Source organism: Crinia signifera, chromosome 3 (assembly GCF_055691185.1).
Source record: "Crinia signifera chromosome 3, ASM5569118v1, whole genome shotgun sequence".
Taxonomy (NCBI): Eukaryota; Metazoa; Chordata; class Amphibia; order Anura; family Myobatrachidae; genus Crinia; species Crinia signifera.
Window position 1 is genome coordinate 331,195,282 of NC_139219.1, and position 16,009 is coordinate 331,211,290.

The 16,009-nt window shown below is 54.0% G+C and overlaps 2 protein-coding genes across 3 annotated transcripts in view; one reads left to right on the plus strand and one right to left on the minus strand.

The window, feature by feature from the left end:
* SELENOI (selenoprotein I) overlaps positions 1-5,626 on the minus strand; it is a 37,057-nt gene extending 31,431 nt beyond the window's left edge. The window contains exon 1 of one of the 2 annotated variants that reach the window (XM_083178887.1): positions 5,365-5,620. In XM_083178887.1, the coding sequence (XP_083035013.1) occupies positions 5,365-5,424 (60 nt within the window). In that variant the 5' untranslated portion in view covers positions 5,425-5,620. Of the gene's footprint in view, positions 1-5,364 lie in introns of both variants that reach the window. The other variant, XM_083178888.1, reaches the window with a different exon arrangement.
* The window catches only part of LOC146064904 (fucolectin-1-like), a 57,872-nt gene continuing 43,349 nt past the window's right edge, over positions 1,487-16,009 (plus strand). Inside the window, exon 1 of the mRNA XM_083178889.1 lies at positions 1,487-1,623. The gene's annotated coding sequence lies outside the window, so the exon portion shown is untranslated. The remainder of the gene's footprint in view (positions 1,624-16,009) is intronic.

The window sequence follows — 16,009 nt, forward strand, 5'->3', positions numbered from 1 at the left end:
TCACCCCCTCTGGAGGCGGGGGAACAGGGCTTGTATGTGATACATCACATGTGAAATGATTCCAGTGTCAGCATCCTGATCCATGTCAAAATTCCAGCGCCGGTATTCCGATGGCAGTCGGGATTATGTTAGATCAGGCATGTCCAAACTATGGCCCTCCAGCTGTTGTGAAACTACAAGTCCCACCATGCCTTGCCAAAGTTTTGCTATTAGGCAATGCTAAAATGATGGCAAGGCATGCTGGGATGTGTAGTTTCACAACAGCTGGAGAGCCACAGTTTGGACATGCCTGTGATGGTAACGTAACTGCATTCCGTTTAAACTGCTGTCAGAAATGAAACAAGTTTACCAGACTCCACCATCACAGTCCAGGATTTAAGGATATCTATGTTTGAGCACATGACCTAATTAGCACCTCATTTAATTTGATGAAACCATTCGGACTCCAGTATGGATATCCTTAGCACCTGCGTGTAGTCCATCTGGGGTATTAACGTTCAGTTCGTCAGTGATTTTGCTGTGCTGTTACTGTGGGATTATCTTTACCATCAGATATGTGCATAATATGTATAAACAGGGTGACGAAGATCCGCCCCAAGACACAATTTCTCCACTCTTTATTATTAGTTAAATCAGTGATATAGAAATCAGGAATTGCCACTCATCGTCTCAGAAGCATTTACAAACCATGCATACAATTGGGAGAATATGGGGGATGTGTGTGACCGCCGGCCTAACGCTGGCACCTCAGACAGGGTGGGAATTACCCCAAGCTCGCCACTTTCAGCAGCCGGGATCAGACAAGTCCGTGCTATCCACATCATCTGCAGTACAAATAGACAATTCTCACCAATGTCATAAAAGTTAATCCGCAGCAAACCCTTACTACAGAGATAGAAAAGGGCTTATCTGGCAGATAGCACAAGTGTGACGTCCCCGATACAAATTACTGTGATTACTAAGGAAAGTGCACTAATTACACGGTGAGCAGGAGCCGCTTACAGGGGGAGATGTATGAAGCAGTGATAAGGGAGGAGAAGTGATAAAGGGCCTGGTACTTTATCACCGGCCAATCAGCTCCTGGCGGCTAAGTTACAGGCTGGGTTAATAAAGGGACAGTCAGGAGCTGATTGGCCGGTGATAAAGCACCAGGCACTTTATCACTTCTTCATACATCTACCCCACAGAGAGGATGCTAGAATAGCGGTAACAGTTAGTGCCACTCCTGACACCGGGGTGGTGAGGTCATTAATACAGACACCCATGCAGCGAGCCCCAAACCAAACGCAGGTAGAGCACAAGAGCAGTTCCAGGCCCACATAACCACCACATGTAACGCTCATCTCTGTACATCAGATAGTGGGTGAGGCGGAAGCATGTTTTGGGCCGACTGAATGATAACCACGTTTATTTCCTCTGCCACAGACACAGAATTTCCGCCCAGTGCTAAAGTACAACTGCACGTTAGACACATGGAGGATGTCATGCCAAGCGCAGTCTGTTCTGTCAGAAGCCAATTACGCCACTATATGTTCCATAGCTCAGGGTCCAAACCAAAGCCTCCCGGAGGAATCGTCCATAAAGACAGAGAGAACATACAAACCCCACACAGCTAGCAACTTGGTGAGTGATAGCATGCATGACCTCAGGGGTTGTGTGGCAGAGCAGGATTTAGCACAGCGGTTCTCAAGCTGTGGGTCCTGACCCCATGTTGCTGACCATCAGGCTGATGACTTTTCTAATCTCAGTCAGTGATTCAAGGAGTCTGGAATATCTGTTGAATTGTCTGTTATTTTAGACTCCTCCCATCACTCTGTGCCTCCACAATGCTGCTGTGTATGTGCTGTCTGCTGACTACACGTGTGATGTGATGGGTTATGGTATATCAGACTCCTCCCATCACTCTGTGCCTCCACAATGCTGCTGTGTATGTGCTGTCTGCTGACTACACGTGTGATGCGATGGGTCATGGTATATCAGACTCCTCCCATCACTCTGTGCCTCCACAATGCTGCCATGTATGTGCTGCCTGCTGACTACACGTGTGGTGTGATGGGTTATGGTATATCAGACTCCTCCCATCACTCTGTGCCTCCACAATGCTGCCGTGTATGTGCTGCCTGCTGACTACACGTGTGATGTGATGGGTTATGGTATATCAGACTCCTCCCATCACTCTGTGCCTCCACAATGCTGCTGTGTACGTGCTGTCTGCTGACTACACATGTGATGTGATGGGTTATGGTATATTAGACTCCTCCCATCACTCTGTGCCTCCACAATGCTGCCATGTACGTGCTGTCTGCTGACTACACGTGTGATGTGATGGGTTATGGTATATCAGACTCCTCCCATCACTCTGTGCCTCCACAATGCTGCCATGTACGTGCTGTCTGCTGACTACACGTGTGATGTGATGGGTTATGGTATATCAGACTCCTCCCATCACTCTGTGCCTCCACAATGCTGCCATGTATGTGCTGTCTGCTGACTACACGTGTGATGTGATGGGTTATGTTATATCAGATTCCTCCCATCACTCTGTGCCTCCACAATGCTGCCATGTATGTGCTGTCTGCTGACTACACAAGTGATGTGATGGGTTATGGTATATCAGACTCCTCCCATCACTCTGTGCCTCCACAATGCTGCCATGTATGTGCTGTCTGCTGACTACACGTGTGATGTGATGGGTTATGGTATATCAGACTCCTCCCATCACTCTGTGCCTCCACAATGCTGCCGTGTATGTGCTGTCTGCTGACTACACGTGTGATGTGATGGGTTATGGTATATCAGACTCCTCCCATCACTCTGTGCCTCCACAATGCTGCTGTGTATGTGCCGTCTGCTGACTACACGTGTGATGGGTTACGGTATATCAGACTCCTCCCATCACTCTGTGCCCCCACAATGCTGCCATGTATGTGCTGTCTGCTGACTACACGTGTGATGTGATGGGTTATGGTATATTAGACTCCTCCCATCATGTTGTGCCTCCACAATGCTGCCATGTATGTGCTGTCTGCTAACTTCATATGTGATGACCTTCAGCAGTAACTTGCTGGGTTCTGTCATTAGTTTTATTGTCTGATGGGGTCCCAGAGCAAAACAGTTTGAGGACCCCTGATTTAGCATATACAGGGTTAACATTAAGAATTCCTTATTTGACCTTCGCCAGAGCATAAACACAACTTCCAGTCTTATTCCACACACAGGATATACCCACGCGACGCACATACCCAGCGGCTACATATACAGGACAGCCAGGCGACGCACATACCCAGCGGCTACATATACAGGACAGCCAGGCGACGCACATACCCAGCGGCTACATATACAGGACAGCCAGGCGACGCACATACCCAGCGGCTACATATACAGGACAGCCAGGTGACGCACATACCCAGCGGCTACATATACAGGACAGCCAGGCGACGCACATACCCAGCGGCTACATATACAGGACAGCCAGGCGACGCACATACCCAGCGGCTACATATACAGGACAGCCAGGCGACGCACATACCCAGCGGCTACATATACAGGACAGCCAGGCGACGCACATACCCAGCAGCTACATATACAGGACAGCCAGGCGACGCACAGTATATACCCAGCGGCTACATATACAGGATAGCCAGGCGACGCACAGTATATACCCAGTGGCTACATATACAGGAAAGCCACACGACGCATATACCCAGCGGCTACATATACAGGAAAGCCATACGACGCATATACCCAGCGGCTACATATACAGGACAGCCACGCGACGCATATACCCAGCGGCTACATATCCAGGACAGCCATGTGACGCATATACCCAGCGGCTACATATACAGGACAGCCATGTGACACATATACCCAGCGGCTACATATCCAGGACAGCCATGTGACGCATATACCCAGCGGCTACATATCCAGGACAGCCATGTGACGCATATACCCAGCGGCTACATATCCAGGACAGCCATGTGACGCATATACCCAGCGGCTACATATACAGGACAGCCCATGTGACGCATATACCCAGCGGCTACATATACAGGACAGCCATGCGACGTATATACACCCAGCGGCTACATATACAGGACAGCCATGTGACGTATATACCCACGGCTACATATACAGGACAGCCATGTGATGCATATACCCAGCGGCTACATATACAGGACAGCCGCGTACCAGTTATCAGGACAGCCATGTCATCTGGGAGGCAATGCATTACATTGGGTGTAGTGGTCAGTCAGAAGAGGGACATGAAGTTATTTATTGTAGACTAAAGGCCCATAAACACGGGGCGATACGTTAGCTATTTCTAATACTGTGTGCACACACTAAGATATGCCTTCCGATGTTGACGATATAGTCAACATCGTGTCGGCAGCACATGCAAATCTGCTTGCGATCCTGATGCGTGTTCACGTATCGCAAGACAGATAGTCTTGGCTGCATTGACTATATAGTGCAGGGGGGGGGGGGGGGGGGGGGGTTACACACATGCACCCAATGTGTCCTCTCCCAGGAAGGGGGGGGGGGGTCACACACATGCACCCAATGTGTCCTCTCCCAGGAAGGGGGGGGGGTCACACACATGCACCCAATGTGTCCTCTCCAGGAAGGGGGGGGAGGGGGGGGGTCACACACATGCACCCAATGTGTCCTCTCCCAGGAGGGGGGGTCACACACATGCACCCAATGTGTCCTGTCCCAGGAAGGGGGGGGGGAGGGGGTCACGCACATGCACCCAATGTGTCCTGTCCCAGGAAGGGGGGGGGGGGGGGGGTCACGCACATGCACCCAATGTGTCCTGTCCCAGGAAGGGGAGGGGGGGGGGGGGGGTCACGCACATGCACCCAATGTGTCCTGTCCCAGGAAGGGGAGGGGGGGGGGGGGTCACGCACATGCACCCAATGTGTCCTGTCCCAGGAAGGGGAGGGGGGGGGGGGGGGGGGGGGGTCACGCACATGCACCCAATGTGTCCTGTCCCAGGAAGGGGAGGGGGGGGGGGGGGGGGGGGGGCACGCACATGCACCCAATGTGTCCTGTCCCAGGAAGGGGGGGGGGGGGGGTCACGCACATGCACCCAATGTGTCCTGTCCCAGGAGGGGGGGGGGGGGGGGGTCACGCACATGCACACTATGTATCCTGTCCCAGGAAGAAGGGGGGGGTCACACACGTGCACCCTATGTGTCCTGTCCCAGGAGGGGGTCACGCACATGCACACTATGTATCCTGTCCCAGGAGGGGGGGTCACACACATGCACCCTATGTGTCCTGTCCCTGGAGGGGACGGGGGGTCATACACACATGCACACACCCCATAAACAGCCCCACCCCTCCATGCCCCGGTGTCCGCACCTTGTACCGGTCGAAGCCATTCAGCTGCTCAGAGGTGACGTAGTCCCAGCACGGCAACATGACGGCAGCGGGCGGGCGGGACGGGACACCGGCTCGTACGGACAGGAAGACACGCGGCGGGCGGTGATGAGGGGAGCGCGAGCTGCCTGCTGCTGCTGCTGCCGCCTGGCCCACACCACGTGACGTCACCTCGCTCTCCCACTGGCTCTCTCACACAGCGGATGCGGCCGGCGCGTAGGAGGCGCGGCTGCGGGGGGATCGGCTGTTCCAGCTGGCCACGCCCCCACGCCGGCAACTGTCAGCCAGCAGCTGGGCCCGTGTCATGTGACCGAACGATGACGAATATGAGTGACGTGTCACTTGCTGCTGCTGCTGAAGCTGGGGACTCCCACAGTGTGAGGGGGATCTCTGGCTGCCAGGGCATGCTGGGACTTGTAGTTGCACAGCAAATATATGGCACATAGCGCGAGAGCCATGGGTCCTACATATCCCTCAGAGCTGTGTGCGCATAGTGATATACCCCATGACGGATGCCGCAGCAGTCCAGGCAGTAAGGATATCCCTCGGAGCTGTGCGCAGAGTGATATACCCCATGACGGATGCCGCAGCAGGCCTGGCAGTAAGGATATCCCTCACAGCTGTGCGCATAGTGATATACCCCATGACGGATGCCGCAGCAGTCCAGGCAGTAAGGATATCCCTCAGAGCAGCCAGCATAGTGATATACCCCATGATGGATGCCGCAGCAGTCCAGGCAGTAAGGATATCCCTTGGAGCTGTGCGCATAGTGATATACCCCATGACAGATGCTGCAGCAGTCCAGGCAGTAAGGATATCCCTCACAGCTGTGTGCATAGTGATATACCCAATGATGGATGCCGTAGCAGTCCAGGCAGTAAGGATATCCCTCACAGCTGTGGGCATAGTGATATGCCCCATGACGGATGCCGCAGCAGTCCTGGCAGTAAGGATATCCCTCACAGCTGTGCGCATAGTGATATACCCCATGACGGATGCCGCAGCGGTCCTGGCAGTAAGGATATCCCTCGGAGCTGCGCGCATAGTGATATACCCCATGACAGATGCCGCAGCAGGCCTGGCAGTAAGGATATCCCTCAGAGCTGGTCCCATAGTGATATACCCCATGACGGATGCCGCAGCAGTCCAGGAAGTAAGGACATCCCTCACAGCTGCGCGCATAGTGATATACCCCATGCTGGATGCCGTAGCAGTCCAGGCAGTAAGGATATCCCTCGGAGCTGTGCCCATAGTGATATACCCCATGACGGATGCCGCAGCAGTCCAGGCAGTAAGGATATCCCTCGGAGCTGTGCGCAGAGTGATATACCCCATGACGGATGCCGCAGCAGGCCTGGCAGTAAGGATATCCCTCACAGCTGTGCGCATAGTGATATACCCCATGACGGATGCCGCAGCAGTACAGGCAGTAAGGATATCCCTCAGAGCAGCCAGCATAGTGATATACCCCATGACGGATGCCGCAGCAGTCCAGGCAGTAAGGATATCCCTCGGAGCTGTGCGCATAGTGATATACCCCATGACGGATGCTGCAGCAGTCCAGGCAGTAAGGATATGCCTCACAGCTGTGTGCATAGTGATATACCCCATGATGGATGCCGTAGCAGTCCAGGCAGTAAGGAGCAGTCCAGGCAGTAAGGATATCCCTCACAGCTGTGGGCATAGTGATATGCCCCATGACGGATGCCGCAGCAGTCCAGGCAGTAAGGATATCCCTCACAGCTGTGCGCATAGTGATATACCCCATGACGGATGCCGCAGCGGTCCTGGCAGTAAGGATATCCCTCGGAGCTGCGCACATAGTGATATACCCCATGACGGATGCGGCATGCCGCAGCAGTCCAGGCAGTAAGGATATCCCTCACAGCTGTGCCCATAGTGATATACCCCATGACGGATGCCACAGCAGTCCAGGCAGTAAGGATATCCCTCACAGCTGTGCCCATAGTGCTATACCCCATGACGGATGCCGCAGCAGTCCAGGCAGTAAGGATATCCCTCGGAGCTGTGCGCAGAGTGATATACCCCATGACGGATGCCGCAGCAGGCCTGGCAGTAAGGATATCCCTCACAGCTGTGCGCATAGTGATATACCCCATGACGGATGCCGCAGCAGTCCAGGCAGTAAGGATATCCCTCAGAGCAGCCAGCATAGTGATATACCCCATGACGGATGCCGCAGCAGTCCAGGCAGTAAGGATATCCCTTGGAGCTGTGCGCATAGTGATATACCCCATGACAGATGCTGCAGCAGTCCAGGCAGTAAGGATATCCCTCACAGCTGTGTGCATAGTGATATACCCAATGATGGATGCCGTAGCAGTCCAGGCAGTAAGGATATCCCTCACAGCTGTGGGCATAGTGATATGCCCCATGACGGATGCCGCAGCAGTCCAGGCAGTAAGGATATCCCTCACAGCTGTGCGCATAGTGATATACCCCATGACGGATGCCGCAGCGGTCCTGGCAGTAAGGATATCCCTCGGAGCTGCGCGCATAGTGATATACCCCATGACAGATGCCGCAGCAGGCCTGGCAGTAAGGATATCCCTCAGAGCTGTGCCCATAGTGATATACCCCATGACGGATGCCGCAGCAGTCCAGGCAGTAAGGACATCCCTCACAGCTGCGCGCATAGTGATATACCCCATGCTGGATGCCGTAGCAGTCCAGGCAGTAAGGATATCCCTCGGAGCTGTGCCCATAGTGATATACCCCATGACGGATGCCGCAGCAGTCCAGGCAGTAAGGATATCCCTCGGAGCTGTGCGCAGAGTGATAGACCCCATGACGGATGCCGCAGCAGGCCTGGCAGTAAGGATATCCCTCACAGCTGTGCGCATAGTGATATACCCCATGATGGATGCCGCAGCAGTACAGGCAGTAAGGATATCCCTCAGAGCAGCCAGCATAGTGATATACCCCAGTGACGGATGCCGCAGCAGTCCAGGCAGTAAGGATATCCCTCGGAGCTGTGCGCATAGTGATATACCCCATGACGGATGCTGCAGCAGTCCAGGCAGTAAGGATATGCCTCACAGCTGTGTGCATAGTGATATACCCCATGATGGATGCCGTAGCAGTCCAGGCAGTAAGGAGCAGTCCAGGCAGTAAGGATATCCCTCACAGCTGTGGGCATAGTGATATGCCCCATGACGGATGCCGCAGCAGTCCAGGCAGTAAGGATATCCCTCACAGCTGTGCGCATAGTGATATACCCCATGACGGATGCCGCAGCGGTCCTGGCAGTAAGGATATCCCTCGGAGCTGCGCACATAGTGATATACCCCATGACGGATGCCGCAGCAGGCCTGGCAGTAAGGATATCCCTCAGAGCTGTGCCCATAGTGATATTCCCCATGACGGATGCCGCAGCAGTACAGGCAGTAAGGACATCCCTCACAGCTGCGCGCATAGTGATATACCCCATGCTGGATGCCGTAGCAGTCCAGGCAGTAAGGATATCCCTCGGAGCTGTGCCCATAGTGATATACCCCATGACGGATGCCGCAGCAGTCCAGGCAGTAAGGATATCCCTCATAGCTGTGTCCATAGCGATACACCCCATGACGGATGCCGCTGCAGTCCAGGCAGTAATGATATCCCTCTGAGCTGTGCGCATAGCGATATACCCCATGACGGATGCTGCAGCAGTCCCGGCAGTAAGGATATCCCTCGGATCTGCGCGCATAGCAATATACCCCATGACGGATGCCGTAGCAGTCCAGGCAGTAAGGATATCCCCCGGAGCTGTGCGCGTAGTGATAGACCCCATGACGGATGCCACAGCAGTCCAGGCAGTAAGGATATCCTTCAAAGCTGTGCCCATACTGACATACCCCATGACGGATGCCGCAGCAGTCCAGGCAGTAAGGATATCCCTCGGAGCTGTGCATATAGTGATTTACCCCATGACGGATGCCGCAGCAGTCCAGGCAGTAAGGATATCCCTCGGTGCTGTGCCCATAGTGATAAACCCATGATGGATGCCGCAGCAGGCCTGGCAGTAAGGATATCCCTCAGAGCTGTGCCCATAGTGATATACCCCATGACGGATGCCACAGCAGTCCAGGCAGTAAGGATATCCCTCACAGCTGTGCACATAGTGATATACCCCATGACGGATGCCGCAGCAGTCCAGGCAGTAAGGATATCCCTTAGAGCTGTGCGCATAGTGATATACCCCATGACGGAGGCCGCAGCAGTCCAGGCAGTGAGATATCCCTTAGAGCTGTGCGCATAGTGATATACCCCATGACGGATGCCGTAGCAGTCCAGGCAGTAAGGATATCCCTTGGAGCTGTGTGCATAGCGATATACCCCATGACGGATGCCGCAGCAGTCCCGGCAGTAAGGATATCCCTCACAGCTGCGCGCATAGTGATATACCCCATGCTGGATGCCGTAGCAGTCCAGGCAGTAAGGATATCCCTCACAGCTGTGCGCATAGTGATATGCCCCCTGACGGATGCCGCAGCAGTCCAGGCAGTAAGGATATCCCTCGGAGCTGTGCCAATAGTGATATACCCCATGACGGATGCCGCAGCAGTCCAGGCAGTAAGGATATCCCTCATAGCTGTGTCCATAGCGATACACCCCATGACGGATGCCGCTGCAGTCCAGGCAGTAAGGATATCCCTCTGAGCTGTGCGCATAGCGATATACCCCATGACGGATGCTGCAGCAGTCCCGGTAGTAAGGATATCCCTCGGATCTGCGCGCATAGCAATATACCCCATGACGGATGCCGCAGCAGTCCAGGCAGTAAGGATATCCCCCGGAGCTGTGCGCGTAGTGATAGACCCCATGACGGATGCCACAGCAGTCCAGGCAGTGAGGATATCCCTCGGAGCTGTGCGCGTAGTGATAGACCCCATGACGGATGCCACAGCAGTCCCGGCAGTAAGGATGTCCCTCACAGCTGTGCCCATAGTGATATACCCCATGACGGATGCCGCAGCAGTCCAGGCAGTAAGGATATCCCTCGGAGCTGTGCGCATAGTGATATACCCCATGACGGATGCCGCAGCAGTCCAGGCAGTAAGGATATCCCTTAGAGCTGTGCGCATAGTGATATACCCCATGACGGATGCCGTAGCAGTCCAGGCAGTAAGGATATCCCTCGGAGCTGCATAGTGATATACCCCATGACGGATGCCGTAGCAGTCCAGGCAGTAAGGATATCCCTCGGAGCTGTGTGCATAGCGATATACCCCATGACGACCGCAGTCCGCAGCAGTAGGAGCAGTAGGCAGTCGCAGTAAGGATATCCCTCACAGCTGTGCCCATATTGATATAGCCCATGGACGGATGCCGCAGCAGTCCAGGCAGTAAGGATATCCCTCAGAGCTGTGCGCATAGTGATATACCCCATGACGGATGCCGCAGCAGTCCAGGCAAGTAAGGATATCCCTCACAGCTGTGCCCATAGTGATATACCCAATGACGGATGCCGCAGCAGTCCAGGCAGTAATGGATATCCCTCAGAGCTGTGCCCATAGTGATATACCCAATGACGGATGCCGCAGCAGTCCCGGCAGTAAGGATATCCCTCAGAGCTGTGCCCATAGTGATATAGCCCATGACGGATGCCGCAGCAGTCCAGGCAGTAAGGATATCCCTCGGAGCTGTGCCCATAGTGATATACCCCATGACGGATGCCGCAGCAGTCCCAGCAGTAAGGAGCAGTCCAGGCAGTAAGGATATCCCTCACAGCTGTGCCCATATTGATATAGCCCATGACGGATGCCGCAGCAGTCCAGGCAGTAAGGATATCCCTCGGAGCTGTGTGCATAGCGATATACCCCATGACGGATGCCGCAGCAGTCCCAGCAGTAAGGAGCAGTCCAGGCAGTAAGGATATCCCTCACAGCTGTGCCCATATTGATATAGCCCATGACGGATGCCGCAGCAGTCCAGGCAGTAAGGATATCCCTCAGAGCTGTGCGCATAGTGATATACCCCATGACGGATGCCGCAGCAGTCCAGGCAGTAAGGATATCCCTCACAGCTGTGCCCATAGTGATATACCCAATGACGGATGCCGCAGCAGTCCAGGCAGTAAGGATATCCCTCAGAGCTGTGCCCATAGTGATATACCCAATGACGGATGCCGCAGCAGTCCCGGCAGTAAGGATATCCCTCAGAGCTGTGCCCATAGTGATATAGCCCATGACCGATGCCGTAGCAGTCCAGGCAGTAAGGATATCACCAGTGCCTGCCGGTGTATTCATCAGGAGAACGCTGTTTGCTCAGCACCAATAGACATGATGTTGTTATTGTAATAAACCTTTCTGTTTATGCAGTTCCCTAGTTGGAGTGCGGCAATTGTACCTATAGGTCTGTGGAATGATCCGGGAGTGGCCCTTATTAAACACCTTTATAGCAGAGTAGGAGGAGGCCGAGGATGGTACCAACAGCTGTACTGACACATTGCATGGTGCAGTCAATTGGAGGAAGATCGAAGAGGTTTACTAGCGAGTAACAAACTACTGACAGCATTTATGAGTTCTGGCATAGTTCAGTCTCCATCGCTGCGCTACTGTCCCCGGTGGAGCTACTTACCTGTGTCCTCCCAGGCTGAGGATTAGCCATGGCATGAGATGCCGGGGGACCAGCATGTGGTCAGTAGCAGAGTGCAGCCCTTCTCCCCATACCATCCATTTAGGAACCTAGGGCAGGACTCTGGTGCACAGGACATGACTGGGAATGTGCCATGCATATTCTAGATGGTATGTATACTTACCTGGCCCATTGGGATTCCCTCCTTTGAGATTCCAGCATCAGTGTTCTTTATGGCTTTGAGGAGTATTCAATCCAGCGCCACGACTGTTGGGCTAGCCCGACAGCCATGACCCGGTCACGTTCTCTGCTGGCTCGACGTCAGCTCGGCAGGCAGGATTCATCATCCCGCCTGCCGAGTGCTGAAAAGGGGGTGTGGCCGTGAGAAGCGGCCGAAAATCGCTGAGCTTTGTCCGGGAGCTCGACATTTCCCCGCCGTTCTCAGCAGAACGCGCCCGACTACTTGTAAAGTCAGGTACGTTCTGCCAAGATCCCTGTTCAATGCTGTCGGGAAGACAGCATTGAATAGGGCCCTGCCGCTATTTCCCCCGTCGGGATTAGCGGCGAGAGATTGAATACCCCCCTTTATTGCAATTTTTGCCTGATGGTGAAAAGAAATAGCTGACGTAAAAAGAACCCCGAAGGTGCAGGCTTTTGGGGGCCCATTGAATTACACCCCCCCCCCCCCCCCCCCCCCCCGAGATGTAATGTAATGTAATGTGATGTCCAAACGCAATGGTTTACATACTAATCCGATGCTTGTGGGGGCTCTGCAGGTGCGAAACCTGTCCTGCGCATGTGCACAATGGGTCTGGCTATGTCACCCGCAGCCCCCCATCAGCTGCAGCGTGGTTTATATGCTGTGGCATGATGGGTCCAGTGTCTGCATCGTGTCGTACGGCCAGCCTGAGTAATCTCCCATAGGTATTCATTTACTCAGAAATAGTCATTTTAGATTTAGACACATTGGCCCTTATTCTGGTTGGTGCGGTAATTTCCGCGTGCGTTCGTGCCGCCGATGTTTTGTGTCTGCGCATGTGCAGAGGCGTCTCTGCGCATGTGCGAGCGGGACGCACGGCCACATTCTGCATGAAATGTGAACACTACGAACAGGGGGTGGAGAGGGGTGTGAAGGGCTGTTTCGTCTCATTACCATATGTTTACACCCCACGTTTCATGGGCGTTCCTATGCAAACGCTGGGCGTACGTATGGTAATGCGGTCGTGACGCACGTGTAGGGGGCAGACATATGACATTGCCGGATGTCAGCTGCCCGCCCAGATCCCTGCTTTTGCACGGAGAAATGCCCGTGTGGTCTGAGGTTGCGGGAGCTGCCTGGCCACTCGGTCCTGCATTCGATGGTCTGCGACCATCGAATGATGGGGGAGGTTCCCTGTGATGGACGCTGGGCGTACGTATGGTAATGCGGTCGTGACGCACGTGTAGGGGGCAGACATATGACATTGCCGGATGTCAGCTGCCCGCCCAGATCCCTGCTTTTGCACGGAGAAATGCCCGTGTGGTCTGAGGTTGCGGGAGCTGCCTGGCCACTCGGTCCTGCATTCGATGGTCTGCGACCATCGAATGATGGGGGAGGTTCCCTGTGATGGAGGAGGTGTATTCATGAGAAATACACGTGCGGTCCGTTCGGACAGCTTCTTACCGCGTACGGACGGCGGGGTTTAGGATGCACGGTGCTGGCCGCATATTCGGACCCAGCCGCACCGATCAGAATAAGGGCCATTGTTATCCGATGCTTACGATGGAGCAGAGAAATGAATGTGCGTTTGCTACGAGTCCTTGGTGACGATTCTGGCTGTGCAGCGACATCATATACATACGCCATAGCGATGACATAACTCTGACCTGTCAGTAAGACGTCACTATCTCTGTGACTGATAACAGCACGTGTGCGAACAGACATCGTAACTTATAGAAGACAATATATTAAGGTCCCGGGTGCCACGTGTCATTATCAGACCATTACCCGATTACAGACATTGATAAGTCTTATCGCCCTGAAGGAGGATGTCACTATCTGTCTTGTTGTGACACCTGAGATACTACTGGCAGTGACTCATTATTATCTGTGTGTACATACTCTGTCTGCAGAGATTTACCATTGGAAACAATCAGTAATAAGAACAAGGCAGAGTATTGACAAGCAGATAATCTGGTAAGAGGTCGCTGTCCGCACCCTAGAAGTCACAGCAGTGTACGACCAGACCATCCCCTCTGAGCCGCGCTGGATCTTCCCGGGGCGGCAGGATCACATTCGGTCCTTGGCCTTTTGCACGTGACGAATCCTGTTCCCCGCTGCCTGGAGGGGGGACTGAGTCGGAGGTCAGACATGAAGTAGGTCCGACCTCTGATCCGATGCACACGGGACCGTGCATCCGATCAGACCGGATGTCATACACATACGATTGGGACGATTTCTCGCTCCGATCCATCGGAATTGGGGGGAAAGTGGCCAATCTGACTAGTGTAATGTATTTTTTGTATTCTGCGTGTGAACTTAGGGGGTTATTCAGGTTGATGTCAAGGCTGCGAATTCGCAGCCTTGCGAGTCCACCAAACCCCACCCGGCGAATGACCGCCCCCTCAAAGTGCGGCTTCGCCCGAACAGCAGCGAATGGATGTTTTGCATAAACATCCATTCGCATGGCTCGGGTAACCGCCCACATCTTACGATGGTCACCGACCATCGAATGATGTTTAGCGTGCACGCATATATAAGTGACTTTTCAGTTACTTAGTTTAGCGTGCACGCTGGCGTGGATACGGCCGGGCAGCTGACATTCGGTGATGTCAGCTACCTGCCCCCCACACCCGCGTCACTGCCTCATTTCCATGAGAACGCCCAGCTGGGCGTTCCCATATGGTAATGGGGCAGCACGGCGCCCCCGCCCATCTCTGCCCCCCCCCACGCCGGCATGGGTGCGTGCACCCGGCGACCCGAATGGTCGCCGTGGGTGCACGCACCATACACCTGCCCATGCGCAGATACCCACCTGCGCAGACGCACAACATCGGTACTCCGTGCAAATGCACGCAGTACCGAACGGATCTGAATCAGGCCCTTAATGTGACCCAAAGAGGGCTAAGGGGGGGCTGCCTGTCCTTCCCCCTGCAGAGTGTAAGCACTGTGGACATTCCCTAAGAGTGACAATCTGTAGAGTTCTCTGAAGTTATGTTGTCAGATACGATCTGAGACCCCTCATAAACCATATTGGGGGTTAGATCAACATTGTCCAGAGAAGCGCCAAAAGGTATTCTCCCCCTCCAGTACAAATCTGGGTACTTATGTATTATCTGGACTCCCATGTTAAATGCACCCCATTTTCTCATACCACTACTATCCAACTACGCATGGAGTTGATTTTATATAGTGTGGTGAGCGCAGCGAGCCCCCGTGCCCGAAGCGTGGTGAGCCCCGCGAGGGGACGCGGTCTCATAAGAAAACCGGGAGTCCAGATATAACATAAGTACCTATTATTTTTACTGCTGCCTTTGAGCAGCATGATGGCGCAGCAAATGGCTGCCTAGGAACTGTGCCACTCAGCCATATGTACCCCTGTGTCTCCCACACTGCATAGCTACCTAAAACTGTACTGTCCCTTAACTGTTACCTCCCTGGCTGCTGCAATGACCAGTTGCACCACTGATGGCTGCCTAGGTGCTGTGCAGCTCGGCGGGTATGTGTTCCCTGCAGAGGCGTAACTAATATTGTGGCGCCCCCCCCGCCAAAAAATTACCTTACCCCTCCGCATGCCGCCGCCGCTGCCGGCCCCGCATTCAGTCCGGCACCGCAGATAGCCTCCGGGCTCCGTCTCCTGCAGTAATGAAAAATGACACGACAAAATTGCTGCCTCCGTACAGCAGACAGTTTTTTTAGGGATGTTAGAGGAAGCGGCGGCCTTCTCTAGCATCCTTAAAAACTGTCTGCTATTAGGGGGCAGCCATTTTGTCGTGTCATTTTTCATTACTGCAGGAGACGGAGCCCGGAGGCTATCTGCGGTGCCGGACTGAATGCGGTGGGGTA